Source organism: Columba livia, chromosome 2 (assembly GCF_036013475.1).
Source record: "Columba livia isolate bColLiv1 breed racing homer chromosome 2, bColLiv1.pat.W.v2, whole genome shotgun sequence".
NCBI classification, from domain to species: Eukaryota; Metazoa; Chordata; class Aves; order Columbiformes; family Columbidae; genus Columba; species Columba livia.
This window is the reverse complement of record NC_088603.1, coordinates 118,620,843-118,644,794: the sequence shown is the minus strand read 5'-3', so window position 1 is coordinate 118,644,794 and position 23,952 is coordinate 118,620,843. Positions and strand designations below refer to the sequence as shown.

General features: G+C 39.0%; 1 protein-coding gene across 1 annotated transcript in view; it reads left to right on the top strand.

The window, feature by feature from the left end:
• The window catches only part of PRKDC (protein kinase, DNA-activated, catalytic subunit), an 85,175-nt gene that overhangs the window by 53,617 nt on the left and 7,606 nt on the right, over positions 1-23,952 (top strand). The window contains exons 63-80 of the mRNA XM_065053483.1: positions 4,124-4,332; positions 4,777-4,915; positions 5,497-5,685; positions 6,201-6,425; positions 7,042-7,150; positions 7,833-7,944; positions 10,516-10,705; positions 11,818-11,992; positions 12,080-12,270; positions 13,881-14,061; positions 14,578-14,738; positions 16,270-16,481; positions 17,458-17,545; positions 18,235-18,378; positions 21,987-22,191; positions 22,737-22,804; positions 23,069-23,289; positions 23,603-23,695. Of these exons, the coding sequence (XP_064909555.1) occupies positions 4,124-4,332; positions 4,777-4,915; positions 5,497-5,685; positions 6,201-6,425; positions 7,042-7,150; positions 7,833-7,944; positions 10,516-10,705; positions 11,818-11,992; positions 12,080-12,270; positions 13,881-14,061; positions 14,578-14,738; positions 16,270-16,481; positions 17,458-17,545; positions 18,235-18,378; positions 21,987-22,191; positions 22,737-22,804; positions 23,069-23,289; positions 23,603-23,695 (2,912 nt within the window). The remainder of the gene's footprint in view (positions 1-4,123; positions 4,333-4,776; positions 4,916-5,496; positions 5,686-6,200; positions 6,426-7,041; positions 7,151-7,832; positions 7,945-10,515; positions 10,706-11,817; positions 11,993-12,079; positions 12,271-13,880; positions 14,062-14,577; positions 14,739-16,269; positions 16,482-17,457; positions 17,546-18,234; positions 18,379-21,986; positions 22,192-22,736; positions 22,805-23,068; positions 23,290-23,602; positions 23,696-23,952) is intronic.

The following is a 23,952-nucleotide window of genomic DNA, read 5'->3' as shown; positions in this document are numbered from 1 at the left end:
GTAGTTGTCTGGGGACTTGTAGTAATGAGGGCAGGACTCCCTAACCCAGAAGAGTGAGTGGGTGCACCACAACCATTTGACTGGAAAGGAAACACAAGCCTTTCTGCTACAAGAATATACTGACCTGGAATGGGTTGCGAATTTCATCCTTTACCCTGATTTTGGGGGAGATTAAAAACACTTGTCCAAGCACCTATTATATACTAATTGCCACTGTATTAATGTTTCTTGTCAACTGTGTTGATCTTAATGTTGCATCTGATTTGTAGCTCTCAAAACAATATTTTTTTGAGTGGAAGGTAATGTTTTTTTCTTTATGGAAATTTAAATACTCTGTTATAGTAAGTATCATTCGTAATAGAGGATAAACGTCTAGTTTGGACTAGCTTTTTAAACAGTGACAAATTTTGCTGCTTAGTACTTCTATTTACACATCTGAAAAAATGTAATTTCTTGTTTACTTTTTTCTGTGCAGCTGCGTAAAAGGTCAAATGCTATGGGGATTTTTCTGGGCTGTCTTTATATTTTTTGAGCCAGGATCTCACAATAGCTGTCTGTTAATATTCCCTCTTGACATTGCATTTGTTGGTTCTCTGTCTTAGTATTATTATTTGTGTTCAATTATGCTATTCGTTAGACCCTATTAGTAACATTTGTGGTAGGCTAATTTTTCTTTCTGAATAGGTGTAAAACAAAGACTCAAAAGCCAGGTAAGTTCAAACTAGTCAAAAATAATGGATTTTGTAGGAGCAATAAGAGCGTCTTGTTGCCATGCCCATTTACTAATGAGAGACCAGCAGCAGGAAGGCAAGCCGCAGCCTGGGTATTTGAGCATCCTGCACAGCAGTGAGAGGAAGTCTTCTCCCCAAGAGGGAGCAGGAGAGAGAGCTGAGAGAGGGAGAACACACAGTTCTGAGGCTGTCATCTGGTTCATGAAAGCTGTCCTAATGGTGTGGCCATTTGGAAATAGAGCTGCTGTTACCCATATGCCAACAGTATCATAAATATTGGCTTGTTTCAGAAGGGCTTCCTGCTTCACTGCCGTTTCCTTCAGGTTATTGGACTTCGTACTCTTCTACCGGTTCAAGTACCATCAGGAGAGTAACTTGGTGATAAAAAGAGCTGGTTTTGTCTACAGGTGTAATCTTAAAATTGACTATGAGGCTCTGGGGTTGGCTTTCAGGACAGATTAAAAACCAGCTGAAATACTAAGAAAGAAGTTAACCTCTTGACAATAGTTTACGTAGACTCCATAGAGATACCTGGCCTCTGAAGAACATATAATCACCTAATAAATATTTTAGCGGTCAGGCCAGCTTGGATGCCATTTGTCCTAATCTTTGAACATGTGGTGCAAATAAAGACAGAAAACATTGCAATCCAGAGCAAGGAACGTTCCCTCTGCTTTTGAGAAGATAAGTGATCAAATCATCACCAGAGTGCACTAAATAGAAAGGTATCTCCTTTGATGTGGGATGATGTCAGTAAATTGTGAGTTTGGGAGGGTATTCATTCTATGGATGTAGTGTTACATTTACACAGCTTAAAAAAATACTAGGCATCCCTGAGAAAAGGCCTTTTGATCTTGCCTTAGCAAAGCTGTTCTTAGGTTTCTAGATTATGCAGTTGTCACTGCATCCCTGACATAACTCCAAAAAGTTGTCAGCCAAGGAGTGTGTGCCCCTACACAGGAGTGTCTGGGGCACATGTGCAGTTTGGTAGAAACTGCTAGTTGAAATTGCCTGAATAGCCGGCAATCCTCATTGGGATCCACCTGGTCTGTAACTCAGGGAGCTACAAGAAGCTGTTATTTTTGTCTTTTTTTATTGAGTACAAATTTATTCGTGTGAGAATCTCAACTATACAAATTGTTCAATGAGCTTGCCAAATGCCTATTCTGTAGTTTTTGTGGTGGTTGTCGTTTATCATAGAAATGTAGTTTGGTTGTTCTCACAGTATCCTGTTACAAATTCCCAATAGCATTTTTTGGTTTTTTTTTTGTTTTTTTTTTTTTCACTTAGTATTCTTGAACATATAGTGTTGGCAAGAATCAAACTTTAATTTTTATGCTAAGACTCAGTGCTGTTTCTTGTAATGAAAATTATATTACCCCTTTTCTGTGTTGTAGGGGTTTTTGATTCCTGCTTGGTTAAGATATTATTGCAACTTTAGGTTCTTAGTTGACAAAAAGACACTGGCTTTGATAAACTTGTCTGCCACTTTCTTGATATGTTTGCCTGTGGTTGGGATATAGTTTCAGTATTTTAAAAAACCTTCAGGTAAACAAGAATGTTTATCCCTGAAAAAGAGATTATTCTATAGTTGGACTGATGTTAAATATGATAAAGACCTGCTAGAAATCTTGTCATGTCTTTAAGTCAGGCAGGACTAAATTACTACAGCACTGCCTGAGTCAAAATGGAAGCTGTGGTGCACTCAAATTGGGTTAGGTGACCATGAGCCAGCACTGTGCCCTTGTGGCCAGGAAGGCCAATGGCATCCTGGGGTGTATTAGAAGGGGGGTGGTTAGTAGGTCAAGAATGGTTCTCCTCCCCCTTTACTCTGCCCTGGTGAGACCACATCTGGAATATTGTGTCCAGTTCTGGGCCCCTCAGTTCCAGAAGGACAGGGAACTGCTGGAGAGAGTCCAGCATAGGGCAACGAAGATGATTAAGGGAGTGGAGCATCTCCCTTATGAGGAAAGGCTGAGGGAGCTGGGTCTCTTTCGTTTGGAGAAGAGGAGACTGAGGGGTGACCTCATTCATGTTTATAAATATATAAAGGGTGAGTATCATGAGGATGGAGCCGGGCTCTTCTCAGTGACTAGCAATGATAGGACAAGGGGCGGTGGTTATAAACTGGAACACAGGAGGTTCCATTTAAATATGAGAAGAAACTTCTTCTCAGTGAGGGTGACAGGGCACTGGAACAGGCTGCCCAGGGAGGTTGTGGAGTCTCCTACTCTGGAGACATTCAAAACCCACCTGGACGCCTTCCTGTGTAACCTCATCTAGGTGTTCCTGCTCCGGCAGGGGGTTTGGACTAGATGATCTTTTGAGGTCCCTTCTAATCCCTGACATTCTGTGATTCTGTGAAGTGTGTGGGTAGGAAGTCTCCAGCTCAGAGAGGACATCGTGGTTAGTTGTGCCTTTGGCTCACAGCAGAAATGCACTACTCAGTAGGTAAAGGGAAAGGCAGCTGTTGAGTAGCAGGCACCATGCTGCCAACAACCAGGAGGAAAGACTGAGGCTCTGAATATGTCCATCTCATCCATCTACCTCTCCCTGACTCCTGTGGGTTTCTGTTGAGAGTTGTCTTGTACCCTTGAGACAGACGAAGTAGAAGCGTTGTTCTCTACTGGTCTCTATCTGAAGAGCAACTGCACAGGAGGAGAATATTCATTTTCCCAGAGCTGGGAGCTTCTGGAGATTTAACAGCTTCTTGCCTAAGCTTGTGTTGTAAGAAAAGGAATACCAAATAGGTGATTTCTAGAAGGTAACTCTCAGTTAATTTAAGCCCAAGTAGATACCAGCTGAAAAAAAGGTCGTAGGTAGGCACTGGATAGAGACTCGAACTCTTGTGGGTTACTCTGAGCAGTATTTATTGTAGAAGATTCACAGGAACAGCAGCGTTGGGTCACCTCCTCAGAGAGTGACAATCATACAGCAGTATAACTAGTCATTATATAGGGTTCTAACAGGTATTATGCAACTAAGCAAAATTTATCATTGTCTATCACTGTCGATATCTATCACTGTCGATATCCTCAGGTTCCTTCCGTTCCAGTGGTCTGCAGGTTCCACTTCTTCTTTCTTGGCAAGTACAGAATGACAGGTCATCAGGTCGCAGGGCTAGCTTCTTTTGAAGTTCCACCTGTCTCATTTGTTATCCATAGTTCATCAGTCTAGCAAAGAAATCAGCAACCCTAAGAATAGCATTTATCAATGTCTTAACTAAAGGTACAAAGCAAGCATAAGGTAACCACGCTCGTGGTTCTGGGTAAGGACTACACAGGGGACAAGCTGAGACTTTCAGCCTTAGCAGCACAGCTTATAGCACTGATATAGGCCTAAAATCCTAATTTCCTATTTTCCTACAACACCAGCTTTGTTTTATTTTATAGGAGATGAGTTACCAGCACAGAGAGCTACTAGAACTGGACTCAGCTAACGTGAGCACCAGCTGCCTGGCAAGTTTACAGCAGCCGGTGGGCATCCTTCTCCTGGAACGTGCCCTGATGGCTCTGTCCCCTGCCCAGGAGCCCCCGTCCAAGCGGATGCGCGGGAGGACAGAGCTTCCCCCAGATGTCATCAGGTGGATCGAACTTGCTAAGTAAGTTCTTGGCTGAGACAATTTTCTCCCATTTAGGTTTGCCTTGTGAAGAGCTCCGCCTTTATGGCTTATGGGATTTTTTTTTAGTCTTTGCTTCTTTCAGCATTAGATATGCTTTTAATTTCTTGACGGTTAATTACTGTATTTCAGTTAGAGTAGTTAGACTTAGCAGCTGTGCACCCTGATGATGCTGTCAGACTGCTGAAAAACATCATTTTCATAGCTTTTCAACTGCAGGACTATCCACTGCTCAGACATTACCCCATTACCCTACAAGATGAAGTTTATCTAGTTAAATATATGTTTATGATCTTCATATTTTTGTACTATTACAAGCCATTAGTATTACTGCTGATTAAATTATTCTTTCTAAAAATAGCTTATGTTTGCATTGATATACCTCTGTTCAACCAATGAAAATATTTCCCTTTTCAATTTCACTAGGCTGTACCGATCTCTTGGGGATTACGATGTCCTTCGTGGCATTTTCAGTGGTAAGATTGGGACTAAGGAAATTACACAGAAGGCGTTGTTGGCAGAAGCAAGGAGTGATTATGCCGAAGCAGCTAAATATTATGATGAGGTAAAATGCCAACAAGAGTTTTTCATAAATCTCATTACTTGAAACTAAAAAGCCAAAATTAAACATTTTGAGAAGCAGCATATTGTTGAAAATGTTCTTGTGTTTTGTTTGGTCAGTGGTTCAGTCTGTCAGGACATGGGAACAGGTGACCAGTCATAACAGAGCAGTCAGTGTGATATTTTTTTACTCTTTGCTACAAAGCTTCACATGTGCTATCAGCTGGGCAGACAAGTAAAACACCACGGGTGAGCTACCACCCCAAGAGAGCAACCTGTTTGTGTTCATGGAACAGAAAATCTGAGTTAGAGTGGGTTAAAATGACGAAGGACCTTTTTAGCCTTCTTTTAAAGTCTTTACTCTTTAAAAACGCAGGTTTACTAAAGATGGTTACCTGAATTTAATTTTTATATAAATACTGACAATCCAGAATTTTCTACTTTTAATGTTGCTGTCACATTCTGGTAAATGGATAGATATTTTTATGAGACAATGAATCATTGTTAAGCTCCTGGTGACTGAAAACTGAAACTAGTACCAGATTCCAGCTGAGAACCTTCCTCCCCCTCAAATTCATTCCCCAGGCACTCTCTAAAGAAGACTGGCAAGACGGAGAGCCAGCAGAAGTGGAGAAGGACTTCTGGGAACTTGCATCTCTGGAATGCTATGACCACCTCACAGAGTGGAAGTCTCTGGAACATTGTGCTACCATTAATATCGATAGTGGAAAACCTCCAGACTTAAGCAAAACGTGGAGTGATCCATTTTTTCAGGTTTTTAGAAATCAATCCCTTGATACTCTACTGTCTTTGCCTCTGCAGGGATGTCCTACAGTAATGTGATTGTGGGTTTGCATTATTTGCAAGTTGTGTTATTAAAGTTACTTTTATCATGGAAATTAGCAGAGAGTCTGAGATATAATGGAAGCAACAATTTCTGCTGTTTTTGAGGTGTTTAGTTTTTACCTTGAGTCTATGGCTGATCATATAGGACCAGCTTCGTCATTCTCTTCTTGCAATGTTTTTGTTGCTTTTATCACTTTTATTTGTTTCATGTTTTAAATGTTACCAAACCACTGGTTTAGAAACTGGCAGAATTTGCTAACAACTTCTTCAGCCTATCAGAAAAGGCTGCTATGATTTGTTAGCAAATTGAAGTTTGTCTAAAGGGGAATTATTTAAGAAATCTGTTCAAAATATTTTTATATTTATTTTGTCTGCCACTGATAATAAAAAATTGATCATCTAGTATTCCATTCCTAGAAATAAAGACTGTTTTCTCTTTGTAGGAGACATATCTACCCTATATAATACGCAGTAAATTGAAGTTGCTGCTCAATGGGGAAAATGACCAGACTTTGTTAACTTTTATTGATGAGGCAATGAAGACAGAACAGAAGAAAGCCATTATAGAAATGCATTACAGCCAAGAGCTTAGTCTCCTTTACATCCTGCAAGATGATTTTGACAGAGCCAAATACTACATTAGCAATGGGATGCAGATCTTCATGCAGGTAACAGTCTCTGCTATCTCTGGTCTGATTTTTCTATGTAAACTCATGGAAAAATGAAACTGTTGTTGTTGTTACTGCTGATAGATTATACTCTTGAAAGAAACGCCCAAATACAATGAAATCTAGGTGCTTTCAAATCACACGCTAAAACTTCATTTTAATTCACTGTGTACAATGATGAAGGTTGAGCAAACCAGTGGAGTGCATCCTCCTGTTTTAATTTATTTTGCCTATTTTATCTATTAGAAGTTTTTCAGAGTAGTTGTTTGTGCAGATTAATAGCAATTTTATTTCATTCACCCTTTCAGAAGCCTCCTGTCCCCAGAACAAACTCAAAAAGAGAGTATTAACTTGAGAGGTTACAAGTTCCATGTGTTACCAAGTTTTGGTTAGACTGTAGGACTGTCCTAAAACCTAGGACAGAAATTGCAGCTAGCATATGCCTCTATAGTTGTCCAAAGCAGAGGTGCTCTCAGATTACAGGTTATTAAATTACTTACAAAGTTGTGTTGTAGACCATAATATATAGCAGCATCAAATAGTTTGTAAAGAACTGAATAGAACCATACTGTAAATTCTGTATATGAAATCTTCCATTCTTTCCCTTTCTTTTCAGAGCTATTCCAGCATCGATAGTTTGTTATATCAAAGTCGAATGACAAAGCTGCAGTCTGTACAAGCTTTGACAGAAATACAGGATTTCATCAATTTTATGACTAAGAGAAGTAAATATTTTTCTTAAGTGATTTTCCTTTCATTGTGTTTAATAATCCTGGTTATCTGAACTTTGAATTTCTGTGTCTACTCTTAGAGGACTGAACTACTGTTTGAAGGAGCAAAGGTCTGAAATTACTTCTTATTGTCATCTTGATAGTAAGAACAATTGCAATTGTATAAGATAGGCTTGGAGATAATTCTGTGTTCTATTGCAAAGTTTTATTAGCCTAACTATTGTGATAAAAGTTAAGTATCTCTCTTAAAAATGTACGTAACAATTTTAAACTTTCAGTAGCAAATAGTGGTTAGCAGAACTAAAAGATGGATGTGATATACAATTTATAGCTAGAGACGTAGTCAAGAAATGCAAATTTATGCATATAAATTGAATTATGTATTGAATTTACTTAACAGTTCCACTGCATTCCTGCATATTCCTGTACAGAAAGGTACTACCCACTGGTGATTCCCACTGACAGTTGACACTGATGTGCTTATTGAATCTCCTGTGTTTCAGCAATAAACAAAAACAATATGATCACCAAGTAGTGCATTTAATACAAGCCCGGAAATGCAAGTGGGTTGTTTTATTGCAGTTTTGTGGTATGAATGTTAGACTATGTTTAGTTTAGGCCTTTTTTGAGCTGTTTGGATTTAGATGCACATAAAGTATTCTTAATTGATTTCTAGGTAACTTAGCTTCACAAGCTTCCCTTAAGAGACTTCTCAGAATTTGGACAAGCAGATATCCAGATGCTAAAATGGATCCTATGAACATCTGGGATGATATCATTACAAATCGGTAAAATTACATTCTTGGGTTAGCTTTAGTTCTGTCTGCCTGTTGAGTTCTGAGAGGGGCTTTTTCTGATTCTGCTTGTTTTCATATGGGAGGTTGTTGATCCAGAATATTACTCTTTTTTTAATCTGTTGTAATAACTTTATCAATATAACTGTTTTTTGTGTGATTAACGTGTAGTGAGAAGCAAATGGAGGTCGAGGGAATAAACCACATTTTGGTATAGAAATGTAAATCTCAGTTCAGGCATTTTCTTCCATCAGAGACTACATGCATGGCACAAATACCCCACTTCAGCAGCCCTCAAACACATGGACTTGTAACTGAGTAGATCAGCTGCATTTAATTCAATGAAACCACCCAAATGGCTGGTCTGTTATGAACAAAAAATACTTACCTACTTCATAGGCAGTTCTAAAATTAGGGAGTATACGAAAGAAGCCCAGCCCAGTTACTATCAGTGTTTCATGTGTTTGTAAGAAAGTTAATGATCACTGCTGTAATTAGAGATTTCTGCTGTGTGACTCTTGCTAGAAAGAACAAAGGTCCTCTGGAGACTCCTTTGGATTAGCTGTAATGAAGCTGGAATGCTTTTTCAAATTTGAGGGTTTTATGACATCCCTGTGGTGTCTATCTTCATCCCAATCCATTCTTCCAGTGCAGATCTAGATTTTTTTTTTCTCCTTTCCTGGGGGAGTCAACATGGCTTCACCAACCTCATAGCCTTTTATGAGGACATAAGGAGGTGGAGAGATGATGGCAGAGCGGTGGATGTGGTCTACCTTGACTTGAGTAAAGCATTTGATGCAGTCTCTCACAGCATTCTTACAGCTAAACTGAGAGAGTGTGGACTGTACGATCGGGTAGTGAGGTGAACTGCGAACTGGCTGAAGGAAAGAAGCCAGAGAGTCGTGGTCAATGGGGCGGAGTCCAGTTGGAGGCCTGTATCTAGTGGAGTGCCTCAAGGGTCGGTACTGGGACCAGTACTATTCAATATATTCATCAGTGACTTGGATGAGGGAATAGAGTGCACTGTCAGCAAGTTTGCTGATGACACCAAGCTGGGAGGAGTAGCTGCTCTGGTGAGACCACACCTGGAATATTGTGTCCAGTTCTGGGCCCCTCAGTTCCAGAAGGACAGGGAACTGCTGGAGAGAGTCCAGCGTAGGGCAACAAAGATGATTAGCGGAGTGGAACATCTCCCTTATGAGGAAAGGCTGAGGGAGCTGGGGCTCTTTAGCTTGGAGAAGAGGAAACTGAGGGATGAACTCGTTAATGCTTATAAATATATAACAAGTGAGTGTCACGAGGATGGAGCCAGGGTATTCTCAGTGACAACCAATGATAGGACAAGGGGCAGTGGGTATAAACTGGAACACAGGAGGTTCCATTTAAATTTGAAAAGAAACTTCTTCACAGTGGAGATGACAGAACACTGGAACAGGCTGCCCAGGTAGGTTGTGGAGTCTCCTTCTCTGGAGACATTCAAAACCCGCCTGGACACATTCCTGTGTAACCTCATCTAAGTGTTCCTGCTCCGGCAGGAGGGTTGGACTAAATGATCTTTTGAGGTCCCTTCCAATCCCTGATATTCTCTGAATCTGTGTGATAACTTCTTTAACAACTCTGCTGATACCCAGTGTACTCTGTTATTTATTTTATTATCTCTGGGTGTCGGGAAAGTGTGGTTACAGAAGAGCTTTTTGAAGTTAAATATTACGTGAATTACATGGCATAGCTTAGTCCTTTACGAACTCTCATAACCTTCATTACTTGAAGGGCTGTCGGCGTGTCTATATACACTTCTACGTGTGGATAGACAACCTTTATCTCATCTTAAATGGGTGATGAAGGATGTGCCTTGTTTAGCATCAAGCTCTACTCCAGACTGCAATGCTGTCCTCCGCATTGAATATACATAATACATAATGAGGGATGCGATTAAATTAGGTAGAACTGGTTGTAGAATGAAAAGGATTTAGCAGTGGCTCATGGCAGTTCTCTTTCAAAAGTTGAGTATGGTCACTGGTCTTTTCTGCAACACAAAGTTCAAAGTACCTGTTTACTTGTCTTGGTGTCATATATATTTGAATTGCATGTCAGCATAAAACACAGCCTGGTGCTTATACTATATAAACAAGACTTCTGTTTGTTTGCACTTCTGTCAAGCTGGAATGCAAGTGATTGCTCGGTGAACATAGAGGTTGTAGTTATGATTTTAAAAGAAGAAACTAGCAAAAACTCCCACTCTATTATGGATGTTTTCTAATACTTAATATCATCAATTCATATGATTTTAAAAGAAGAAACTAGCAAAAACTCCCACTCTATTATGGATGTTTTCTAATACTTAATATCATCAATTCAAGATCCTGAAATGCTCTCAGAGTCACCAGTCCCTGATTGTGATTTCCTAGGCTCTTCAAGGAGTATGTTTAACCCTTGCTAGAAGTGATCACTATAGCTTGCCTTTTTTTCTTAGCTTTGTGTAGTGTCACGCAGATCAACACGTTTGAGTGTTTATTCCCTTGGATGCATACTGGAGTGATTTTTACTCCTGTTGTCCTTGTGCAGGTGTTTCTTTCTTGACAAGCTGCAGGAGAAACTTCTCTGTGATCAGGCCAATGATAGTATGGAGGTGGATAAAGAATATGATGCTGGTGACCAAATGGAAGTGGATCAACAGGATGAAGACATTTGCTCAATGATTAAAAGCTGCAAATTTAACATGAAAATGAAGATGCTAGAAAGTGCCAGGAAACAGGTGACTGTACTGTCTGATAGCTTCCAATTTTGTGAGAAAATACATAGAAACTACAGGTGGAAAAACCTTGTAGGTTGCCTTAGGAACCTTTTTGCCAGAGCAGAGCTTGTCTCTCTTTGCCCTTGCTGCCCAGGATATTTCAAAAGCTCAAGAAATTCAGTTCTGCAGAGAAAGAAAACATGTGGCTAAAGGTTCATTAAAAACTTGATGATGAGTTGTCATTACTGGAAATGTGCCTGAAGACCCCTTTGATCCACAGATGGTTTCTGACACTCCAAAGGGCGGATAAATAAAGTATATGAAATGCTTCAGTCTTTAATGGAAGGGATGCTTGCAACCTAACATTATTCTTTCTTGTTTACAAATAATCTCTTCTGTACAAGAAAACAAATTCAGATTGAATCAATATCATTTACTTTAGTCAGAAATGATGAAAATTTTTATGATAATGGGGTTTTTTTATGGTCTTCCTTAATGCTGTTAGGTTAGCACTTCTATAAAGAACTAAAGCTAAGTGACTTAGAAATTTTGTTTTGGTTGTGGCTGTTAAAATGAGTGAAACAGCTTTCTTTGATGGGCCTTTGGTATTTCAAGCTTAAGACAAGAAAAATAATACTTAAGTTGAGGTCTCATCTTCTGACATGTTGCAAAAATCTGCAATCAGTGACAGAGGGTTTTTTTAAGCACTGTGATAACCAAATATAAAATTATTGCTGTGTAGAATACATATAGTAAATTAAAAGTAAGATTTCCTTTAATGTTACTTATATGAAACTTTTCATCAAAGCACCAACATAAGTGATTTGTGTAATGGTATTATAAACCAAGTTACATTTCTCATGTATGTTTGTACTACAGAACACTTAATGCCTATTTGGTCACACAGAAAGAATTATTTTAATTTCTTCAGTTTGTCCAACATTTTTTTTTCATATTTCTCCTTTAGCACAAATCTGGTTTTGAATATGAGACCTGACGAGAAGTGGACCTCTAGCTTATTATAGCTTTACTTATGTTACCTAAATCCTCTCATCCCTTAATTTGGTTGTAGAAGGGTTTTTATTTCCTCATCAGCTATATTATCTGAAAATTCTGTCTTAATCTGGATACAGAACAGCTTCTCAGTTGCCAAGAAGCTTCTGAAAGACCTGCGCAAAGACACCAAAACAAGAGAAGACTGGCTGGTGAGGTGGAATCACGCTTATTGCCGCTTCATGCATAGTTGCAGCTGGAACCAGAGCTGTCCTGAACGCGTACTCTCAGTGTTAAAAACCATCTCCCTGCTTGGTAACAGCCTTCTCTTTGCTTCACCTTGTTTATTATACAAAGCTGCTTTGTTGTCGAATTACCAACTTTGTTTTTGAATTCCAACAGAAGATACCAAATCTGACTATGTTAGCAAGAATATAATGGCCTCCCGAAACCAGAATCTTCTTCTGGGTACTACATACCACATCATGGCCAATGCTCTTAGTCAGGATCCAAGATGTCTTAAGGAAATTGGGGAAGAAAAAGCTGGAAAAATATCTGTCGTGTCAGGAGAAAGTCTTGAGAGTCCTGAAAAGGTAAATGAGAGGGGAAAAGCTTTTGGATATTTCAGTATTGTACTCAGTACTTAAGTAGGTAGTGGTGGGTATGGATTTATACAGAGAATGTGAAACCCATCTGCTTTTAGCAGTGGTTTGTCCAGGAACACCAGCTAGGGGAAGAAAAAACACCACCAGCAACAAAATGCTGTGGTTGCTTTTTTGTCTGGTTTCTGCTCTCCTAGAGTTCTGCACCACTGTAGCCTTTTTATTTGAGACGGTGTTCTTGTATTTCTCTGTTTCTGCATTTTCTGTGGAGGGGAAAGACAGTCATAGCACCTGCATGCAAAACTCCTCAAAGAATGACTTTATTTCAGTTGGGCATTTCTGACCTTCTTGATGCTATCAATATGTTTTATTTCATAAAGTGGTCTTCATGGTACTGATACACATTTTATCTAAATTTTAGTGATAGAGAGGAGAGGGTTTTTTTTAAGACGGAGCATATGCTGGTCAACTTTGAAATTGCATGTTTTGTCAATTTTCTCAGGTGCTGTGGCACTGACCTCTTGTCTGTCAAATTGATTAAGAATTTTAAGTACCACTGCTGACTTATTTCTGTTAATTTCTAAAGCTACGATGAAGATCCTTATATATAAACCATATCAATTAACAGTAAAAAGTTGTTATTGATCTGTGGTGTTATGGTTTTTAAAGAAAAGCAGATAAAGAAGAGATTGCTGCAAAAAAGATTTTAAATTTTCCTGTGTGTAGAAGCTTGAGCAAAAGCTTAAGCTTCATTTATTATGTAATTATGAAGAGCATTCTTCTTAAGGAAATCTGAAAGATAAGCATAAAAGCTCTTCTGTATCAGATAAGTCAGACTGGGAAACCAGATATTTCTATAAGATTAAGGATTTTAGCCTTATTTTAGCTTAATACTAAGCAGTACTCTGATCCTGGTAGTTTCTTTTGTACCTACCTGAAATATAAACTATTTAATTTCAGTTATGGCACTTTTCAGTTGTTCCAGCTTGCTCTGCAGCAATTTTGTATGTTTAGTAACTGCAGTAGCTACAATATCTGAGGTTGGTAAGCTTGTTGGCAATATGAGAACATATGTACTTGATTTATAAACATTGAGTTGTAAAGCATCTTGTCAAATCCTTCATTGCGTGTGCTGCATTAGAAACGTATGATTAGTTATGACTATGTTTGTAATAGGGAAAAAGACATCATATTCGAAACAGTTCGCGTGCTTTTTTAAACACAAATTCTAAGTATAGCTGTTATGCAGATGTTGCAAATATGTCTTAGGAAAAAATGGCATTTTTTATTATTATGTTTTCTGTTAACTATTTGCAGAAATTCTAGTAACATTAACTTTTGTACAGTTACAAAAATTCCACATGTCCAAAGACAAAAGCATGTCTTATATTTTTCCATCGGAAATTGTGGAAATTAAAATTCTGGAAATTACTGCTAGAAATAATACCCCATTTTTTTTTTCCTTTGTATTAGCTGCTCAAAACCTCTAGTACAGTTAAGTTTTATCTACTGAAGACTTGCAACCAAGCTCCAGTTTCAAAAATAGTTGTTGAATGCTGCTTGCTAACGTGTCTTTTTTTTCTCTTATGATTGAATTTCAGGTATTGGCAGGTCTGAACAAGAAGGCTTTTCAGAGTTTCAGCAGTGCCGCAAGGAAGTCTGAAGAGGAGGTGCAGTCCCGCTCCATGGAACATGTAGATGTGATGGGAGTTATCGATGCGTATATGACTTTGGTTGGTTTCTGTGACCAACATCTGCGTAGGGAAGAAGAAGGCTTGCTTGGTTAGTCAGGATTTCTACTGAGCGTGTGAGATGGATTTATCTGTGACACATGAGCTTTTGTGATACCCAGGAGATCTCCCTGAGTAGCACAGCTTGAATTTAAATGGAACAGTTTGTCCTCTAGTTCAACAGTATTTATATTCCCTTTTTTTTCCCAAAATTACTGCTAGCTTTGGTACTAGTGAATCACTCATAGTCTCCCTCTCACTTGTGAGGTATATATCATATCCAGCAGATGCTTCTCTTGTTCCTTCCCAGACCGCAGCAGGGCTGTGTTTAAAGCAGGCAAGATACCAGCAGTGATGCAGCTTCCTGATAAAGCTAATCCTTACAGTCCCCAAGAACATGTGTTGCTGATGTGTGCAGTTCAAACAGATGGGAAGGAGAACAAAGTAAAAATACAAAATACATGGGGAAAAAAAAATACTGAATTGTAAAGATGAATGTTCCAGATGATCAAAGACATAGAATGAGTGATGGTGTTTCTGATAGTTCTTTTTTTATGTCTCTTGGCAGAAATTAGCACTGCAGATCTGCAGCTATTCCCAGCTATTGTGGTGGAGAAAATGATAAAAGCTTTAAAACTAAACTCCAGAGAAGCCAGGCTGAGATTTCCTAGACTGCTGCAAATAATTGAAAGATATCCAGCAGAGACATTGGGTCTAGTGGCACGAGAGGTTAGTTGCTTCCATTTTCCTGGCAGCGAATGTTGCTATAAATCACATTTAAAAGGTGGGGGTGGAGGTTGGATGGATGGAGAGGTTAGACTGGTAAGTTTTGCCTCAGGTAAATCAGATCAATTTTATCCAATCACTGCTCCTTGTCTTTTTTGTAACTTGCTGAATCTAATTCATATGGACAGGAACTAATTTTCTGAAAAGTTTAACTTTTTATCATTATTTTGATTCCAAATGTTAGTCTGAGAGCTGCTGGGCAGAAATTGTTGCATTTTTTCTTCCTTCTGAATGATTTAAGTGGGCTGATAAAAGTGCGTAGGATTAGGGTGAGGAACGTATCTTAGTTCTGTAGGTTGAGTTTCCTGTATGCAGGAAACCCAACAGCTTTTCCAGGCTCATTTTCCACTTCTCCCACCTCTCCCTCTCCATCGGAGGTTACTACAGCTTCTTCCTCCCTTCCACGGCCTGTCCCTCCATTGCCATTCTGCGGTAGGATAGCGTGAGCCGCGCTGCCTTCCCTCCTGCTGTGGGACAGGGAAGCTGAGATGTCCTCTGTGACTCATGCCCGCTCCTGCCTTGGCCTGCCCGCCTTTCCGAGCCCATTGTGCTGGTGCTCGTGGGGTGCCAGGGCCTGTCAGAGGAAGAATTTGAGAGAGACAGAAACGCGGCTTAGTTATCCCAAGAAACTGAGAGCATAGCAAAAACGGGTGAGGTGCTCAAGGTGTGGCCACGGTGAAACTCTGGCCGTTCAAACAGAACCTGACACCTGGTCCAGTGAACAAACCTCACCCAGAAGATAACTTCACCAGGCATTTCTTTTTCCTCTCTCTTCCTGTGAGATGAAGACTGGTGCTCCGATCTTAAACTCTGTTAGAAGCTTAGGAAGGGATGAGACAGGAGGAAAGGGATCGGAGTCTGGTCTCACATTTCATGCTATCACAAGGAAATAAATCATAGCACTCCTTTCAAAAGTAATAATAGCTTTTGGAGTGAGATGAGCATAGAGTATATTGTCAGGGGATGCTCTACTGAAGTAAATATATATCAGCAAGATCAAACCTCTTTAAAATTGAAGGAATTAAAAAACAGTGGTAGGAGTTAAAGTATTCTCCTTCCTGGCTTTTTTTTTTTTTTTACTCAAACAAGGACTTCAACCCAGTGATGTTTGAACTATCCCTTCAAATTTTTGAGTTGTTTGTATGGGGTGATCAAAAATTATTGTATCCAGACAAAAAAGCCACAAGTTTGAGTAGAAAGCCTCCTCTTGGCCAACAAACTCCAAATCTTTGTAAAGGAAAACCTATTAAGCAGCAGCAGTTAGTGGTGGTGGTAGTAGTAATAATAGTAATAATAGTAATAATGAAATCTGCTTCATTGAGGGTTATTTTGTGCAACTGAGTTGATATTCTTTGTTTCCTCTTCACATGTTTTTGTCTGTCAGGCTGGCCCACAGAGCAGTGTTGTTTGTGTTTGCTATGTCTGATATTTTCAAGGAGGACCAAAGCTGAAAGCAGTGCCTGTGTTTTTGCAGCTTTCTTCAGTTCCCTGTTGGCAGTTCATTGGTTGGATTAGCCAGATGATGGCACTACTTGACAAGGATGAAGCAGTAGCGGTGCAGCATACGGTTGAAGAGATCGCAAATACCTATCCGCAGGCAATCATCTACCCTTTCATGATCAGCAGTGAAAGTTATTGTTTCAAAGATACTGCAGCTGGTTGTAAGAACAAGGAGTTTGTAGAAAGGTGAATTTGCAATCAGAGTAGCTCTTCTGTATGTTTATTATTATTATTATTATTATTATTATTATTATTATTATTATTATTATTATTATTATTATTATTATTATTATTTGGGAGTGGAGATATTTATTTTTTCTAATGAAACTGTTTTCTTTAGGGGTAGTCCCATGCACACTGAATTTTCATTTAAAGGCACAGGGAAAACCAATACATAAGCTCTCTTACTATTAGACATACTCAGGTTGGTGGCCTGAATACTTTCTGAAGTGTTGAGTACATACAGTCTTCAGGCTGTGGGAAGTTAGAATTTTTTCAAAGAAAAACAAGAAGACCACAGCGGGCAAGCCCTTTCTGCTGGTAATTCTGTGGTAGTCAAAGATTCTTTTTTCCTTTTCCTACTCTGCTGAGGGTGAAGGGAAATTCAGTGCATTATTAGACTCTTACTGTAGCAGACTTAGCAGTGACAGTCAGTACCCATCAAAGATGAAGATGAAGGTAGCTTGGACATTTAGAATCATTGTAATACCAAGCAAGGGTAGAGATACTTGAATAGAATAAATGCTCCTACCAGACTTCAGCAAGTGCCAGTGAAATGGATGCACATTATCTTTTGGGGAATGACAGCTCTTTGTTGTCTTCTCTACTTGTTAAGTGTGCAGCACATGCATTCCTCTACAAGCCCTCCCTTCATTGTTTTACTATGCAATAAATAACCATTTATGTTGCAAATATGCTTTCTGTTCCCCCACCAAGTTCCTATTTTCGTAGTATAATGCTTAATTAAAAAATTGGGAGCTGCATGGCAAGGACAGTCATGCAGCCCATGAGAGAGTTCTGAAGGGAGTCCTACTTAGCCCCAGATTATTTAGTCAGATTCTTGAATAAACATAGTAGACGATCTGGAGCATTGCTTATCTGCAGGCTTAGATGATGATGGCAGTTCCTGTTCTGTGATGCATTTTGTCTTTTTCTTTTAAAGGATCAGAAATAAGTTGGACAAGGGAGGAGTAGTTCAAGATTTTATTCATTCCCTGGAACAGCTGTCAAATCCCATAATGCTTTTTAAGGTTAATTGTCTTTTTTCTTTTTTTCTTCTCCTTACCTTTCCCTTCATTCCTCACCCTCCGTTTAAGAAGGAGAGTACTGGGTGGAGGCTGCCGCAGTTGACACCACAGCTGCAGGAAGCAGTTCAACCCAGAATCAACTGGTGATGATGTTGGGGTGCTGTCAGCAGCTTCTACTGGTGATGGTCTCCCCCTCTTGGTTGTTCTGCACGGGTGCTTTTCAGCTTTCTCCTTCAGGGTCTCTGCCCTGTCCCATGGTCAGTTTTCCTTAATTGTTCCAAAAGTGTTACAGAATTACTGCTTGGGGCCATTTGTATGTTTTCTGACTACTCGTGTTCTTCTGCCTTTTCCCTGCTCTCTGCTGGGCTTTCCTGTCTACATTCTGAGTCCATCATCCAAAGGATTCTCATCTTATATTAGATACCACTCCTGGGCCCATAGGGGATTTCTTACTTTGCACTAGACACTATGGTAGTGAACATAATTATGTTACTTTATTACATAGAAATATTTTCTCTGGAAATGGAATGGAAGGGAAATATTTCCATAGTGCTTTGATTGCTCTTTTGCTTGTCAAAAGACACATTGACTATTAATAAATACAGTAACCTAAATGCAATTTGAGCAGATTACCAAAGAGTGTGAGTCTGTAAACTTTTTCTCACTATTGATCTGTTTCCTTCTCTTTGCAGGATTGGGTTGAGGATGTCAGAAACGAGTTGAGAGAAGCTCAGAGGAATAAAAATAAGCTGAAGGAAATGTACGAAGGAATGTATAAGAATTTGGGAAATTTAGAGGCTCCTGGCCTTGGGTTGCTGAGGAGAAGGTTTATTGAGGTATGTGTGATTACTGAGTAGTGTTGGCATCATGTGCTTTTCTAGAAGGGACTAGAAAGTCAAAAGAGGGGACCAGATCACAGCTCTTACAGGTGCTCCAGGACTGGATGAGACAAGAGACTAGGTGATCTTTTGAGGTCCCTTCCAATCCCAAACATACTGTGATACTGTGAAGAGACCAAGTCAGGAGCACAGGACTGGGATTTCTCTGCTAGAAGCTATGGACTTTTAATAGTTCGCTTTCCACTTCTGACTGCCCTGCAGGACTAAATGTTCCCACTTACTCAGCTTCTGCCCACCCTGTGCCTGCACGCTGCCAGGTTCTCAGGGCCTGGGCCTCTCTGACCATCCATGAACCTGCACAGGAATCTGGCCTTGGTTTTTCCCTTGCTGCCAAGGACATATGAGCACTTTGGGGTGTTTTGCTCTATCATGCTATTGAAATTTGCTGTTGATATTAAGTTATTTAGGGTTACAGCTATGAAGAATTACAGAGAGGACTTTACAAAGCTAAATGAGATCTAAAATAGAGAAAGTCAGTGTAGAAGAATGAGGTGATGCATATGGCAAAAAAATACCCTAGTTTCATATATAAATGCTTTGGGTTTGAGCTGACTATTGCAATTCAAGAACAAAATCTTGATTTCTGATAGTTCTGTGAAAACATCAGCTGTGAATATTCAAGAGCAGTGAAAAAAGAAAAGCAGCTATTTTTTAAGAATAGAGAGCAAAACATGGATTTATATGTTGACATAGTAGCCTTCTCTGACTCTTGCTTCTGGAATACCGTAGTCCTCATCTGCAGTTCTCAGTGTAGACATAAAGAAACTGGATGACATTCAGAGCGGTGGGAATAATCAGAGGTACAGAATAACCTCTGAACAAGAACCAACTGTAGCATTCCTCCAGCTGGAAAAGACACAGTGAGGCCAGATGCAATGAAGCTCTTAATATCAGGAGTGCCAGGCGTGAAGTAAATGCTGTATGGAAATGGCAGGTTGAAAACAAACAGGGAGAAGTGTTTCCTCATTCATTATACCTGACCTCCTGCTGCAGGGTGTTACGTCTGCTTTCAGGGGTTCGAATAGCAAGTACAGAATAGCATGGAGAGGGATAAAACACATTGTGAGCCTTTATATGCAAATACACATTTCTGGGTCCAGAAATCCCTCAGCTGCAAACTGTTGGAGGCCAGGAGAGTGATACTCCTGTAGAAGCCTGGCTGTTTGCTTGTACTGTACGTGCATAGTGCCATGGCCAGGGCTGGGTGCATCCAGGTCTCTCCCATATGGTCGTTCATATGTCATATTAGCATTAGATAAACTTAGACGAGTGTCTCTAGGGAGATTCCTACCCCATGAGCAGGGAAGGTGGAGGATGTGAGGTGATGCACTTCAAAAAGGGTAATTAGGAATTTAGGGGCATACTGGCCCTTTCAATATGTTGCTCAAGACAATCTGGGTGTCTGATAATTACTTTGAACTTAAGAGTGCGGGAATGAAAATTTGCAGGATGTGGTGCTGCCGGGGTGGGGATAGAGGGAGAGGAGCAGCTGTAGGCTGAGCCATCCAGGGTACAGGCACAAAACAGTCTGCGCTTGGTTGTTCGGATGATTTGAATGTACTTTGGCCCACTTAAAAAATCCATGGTTCTTTAAAAAGCTGAAATGTGCACTAGTAAAGGACACTATAAGTAGTGCTGGTGGAGATATATATATATATATATATATATATATATATATATATATATATTTTCTTTTTTTAATTGTTATTGAATTAAACCGAATGGGGAGAGAACAGCAGGGGAGATGCAAGAAGAGGTTGATCCCCTCTGTTGCAGGGGGGAAGAGGGAGAGCAGCATTCCTTCCACACACTGGTGGCTTCAGGAGAAGAGGGTCAGGGTGATGGTGCACAGGCTCTGAACTCTTTACCTTCATGATGCAGTCAGTATTCATGAAGAAACAAAGTGTGCTGCAAGGATAACTGTATAGTTTCTAGTGTCCTTGCTGGGGAAAAAAAAATATATATCTCTTGACAGACACATAAAATTGCTCTAATATGTGGCATACTTCAGGCTTGTAATCTCATATGTATTATTTATGTACCTTAAATAATAAGAATCTTGCATTTATTCTTAACATGAAATTCCAGTCATGCATAAATTGAACACTGTTGTTGGATTATATTAATTAAAATAGTGTTAGGGCTATTAAATATTTGCTGCCTTGAATTTTAACAGAGAAAGCAATTGGGTGATCATCTGGGAATAGATTTAAAGTGATAAAGACATTGACTGGCAGTCTCTTCTTCAGAAGGATAATATTTTCTCTATTTACTTCAGTGAAATAGCTGTGTCCCTTCATAGCTTGGGAGAAAAATGATCAGGCATTGAAAAAACAAAGGAGCTTACGTATCTTTCCAAGCTGCTAAAACCAATGAGGTCCAAGAGGGGACATCTGTTTTTTTTAGAACCTTGAATTACGAACACAAGAAGTCAACTCAGTTAACTACTTGCAGATAATGCTTTGTTTATTAAATGGATCCGTATTAAATGTCTTTGCACTTTTTCAGGATATTTAAAATAATTTTAAAATATTATTTTATACATTTTTACACCCAAAATTATCTCAAAGCAGATCACAAATAATAAATGAGATGGCAAATAAAGCATTTAAATTTATGTTTTCTAACACAACACAAAAAATTATCTTAATACGTGAAGCTTGATGACATGTATTACATATACATATATCTTTTGGTTAGCAAATAATGTATATATGAAATTAGGCTGTATTTGCTTGCTGTGTAATACAGTTGCTGCTCATTTTTTTAAAAATAACAAAAAACCAACCAAAAAAACAAACAAAAAACCCAACCATCAAATCAAATACCCAACAAAAACCCCACACCTTCCATAAAGCACAGACTATTCCTACTGGGGGCGGGGGAGCAGGGAGAAGGATTAACTAATCTATCCATGTGTATTTTTTTTTTTTTTACCATTTGTAAATTGTATAGTTGAGGAGTTTTTGGCTTTTGTTACAGCAGTTTGAAAGTGTAATAACATTTAAAGACTGAGGCATCAATTACATGTTTTTACATTAATCCTATATTTAGATTAGTAATGGAATTTGTGTTTGTTTAATAGGTACAAATTTAAATATTTATATTTTCTATTAATATTTCACTAGCTAATATTATTTTTTTGTAACCAAATGAGAGGTATGTGTATTAAGTTCGATGAGCAACGTTATTGATTTGCTCATCTAGAATCCAAGTGCAGCTGGAGGAAGGTGAAAAGGGATTAGCTTCTGGTTTTGACATGGCAAAAAGGTTTATGATCTAATTCTACAGATCTTTGATATCACTGAGTAGGTAAAAAGAAGATATTTCTATAGATAATAGCTAGTCGGTCTACCAAACAAGCAATGAGGAGTTCTGACAGATTAGAAATAATGGAGAAAAAAAGAACTGGAGTGGAAGGAGGACTGATTTGTTTTCAGAGCCCAGATGAAGCCGTGTGTGTAGATAGGAAGGTACTGGTTTGGTGTTTTGGGGGAGTTCCTAGCACCATGTTAACAGGATTCCATTCTATAAATGAACCTCAGGCTTTTGGGAAGGACTTCGACCATCATTTTGGAAGAGGTGGTTCAGAACTGTTGGACATGAATGCCAGTGACTTTGATGCAATTGCAACTTCCCTCCTCTCAAAAATGAACAAAACCCATAAAGAACCCAGAAACCTGAAAGAATATTCACCATGGATGAGTGAATTCAGAGCTGAGTTCTTGAGGAACGAACTAGAGGTTCCTGGTAAGTTCCCCTTCAGCGTCGGTGGTGAACTGTCTCCCTTACAAGAAAGCTGCTGTTCATGAGGTCATCTTCTTACACTGGCCATATGGCCCTTCTTTCTGGCCTTATACAGAGGTAGATTTCATCTGAAATAACTCTGTTCATTCATCATCTCTTACATCTGTTCTTATGCTGAAGCCCTGATTTTTAAAACTGTATCTAAAATTGTAACTCTTACCTAAGAACTTAGTATTTTTTTAAAGACCTGACTCCAGGAAATCTGCTATATAAATCTAATATATGCTTAAATCCAGTTCAAAAAGGATGTGGCCTCTGAAACCATTAAGAGCTGCAATTCTAACAGCTTAACAGGAAAGCATATTAGTAATTCAGACAAAATCATATGATTTGTATGCATTTAAAAATCTTTTCTTCACAGTTAATCATTCTGCCAATTTGACAAGATATTTGGAAGTGTATTCTGTTCCTAAACACACTTTAAAAAAAATAAAATCAGTCTATGTTAACTTTTTTCTTCTTTTTTTTTTTCCCCACCGTCCCTTCAGGTCAGTATGATGGAAAAGGGAAACCACTGCCAGAATACCATGCAAAAATATCTGGATTTGATGAACGGGTATGTTTATAAGTTTGAGTCAAAATCCTGTGTGGTATAAATTTGTGTCCGTATTATTCCATTTGAAAAAATAAGAACAAGGTTGTTGCTTGTGTGTGCATCTTGCGGCATCTAAAGGAAGCTCTGGAATTTGTTTCTCTAGTAGTAATTGAGCAACTTGATTATGCCATCTAGGAATTATAGATATGCCTAATTTCAGTGATTATTCTGTAAGGCCAAGTCTTCCGTCACAAATATTTTGCTTTTTCCTGTCATTTTTCCAAGATAAGTGTAATGGAATCCTTGAGGAAGCCGAAACGTATAACAATCCGAGGCAGTGACGAGCAGGAGTATCCTTTTCTTGTCAAAGGTGGTGAAGACCTGCGACAAGACCAACGTATTGAGCAGCTGTTTGATGTTATGAACATTATCCTTTCCCAAGATGCTATGTGTAGCCAAAGGAACATGCAGTTAAAAACTTACCAGGTCATCCCTGTGACAACAAGGTAGGCATTTATCTTGAAGGGACAGAAATCTTTATGTTAACACCTATTACTGTTGGGGCGTTGGAAAGTGAGATTTCTGTATGCCAGATTCTGCTTCAGAGTGGTTTGTGTCTTGGCTTTTTTTTTTCTTTACCTTTTAAACAACATTGAAATTGCTTTGTCTGGAAACTGTTTTTCAGAGTATATTTAAATTGGTAGCTTTCAACCTTCTTTTAGCAAGCAGGCACTAAAACATGTTGCTTCTTATTCGTGGTATTCCTCTGAAATTCAACTCTGAGCTACTTGTTCACATCTCTGACTTCTTTCGTTCCAGACTGGGACTCATCAAGTGGCTGGAAAATACTTGTACTTTAAAAGAATTCCTTAAGAATAGCATGTCTGAAGAGGAAGACGTGAACTATAACAGGTAATGCTTGCTTTAGCTGTTTGCTCTAATAGAGACCGCTACTAATGGATTTTTTGATACTGACAATCATGTGGCAGCATTTTCTTCTTTTAAAAGAACGGAATGAAAGCACCCATAAGCAAGGAGGCAGTTTGTACTTCCTGACCCAAATTAGTAATTGCAACTGTTTGTTTAATGAGTACCATTGTACCTGGAGTATCCTCCACCCAGCTTGTTTAAACAAGAGGCTTGTAATCATGTGTGACGTCATTATCATC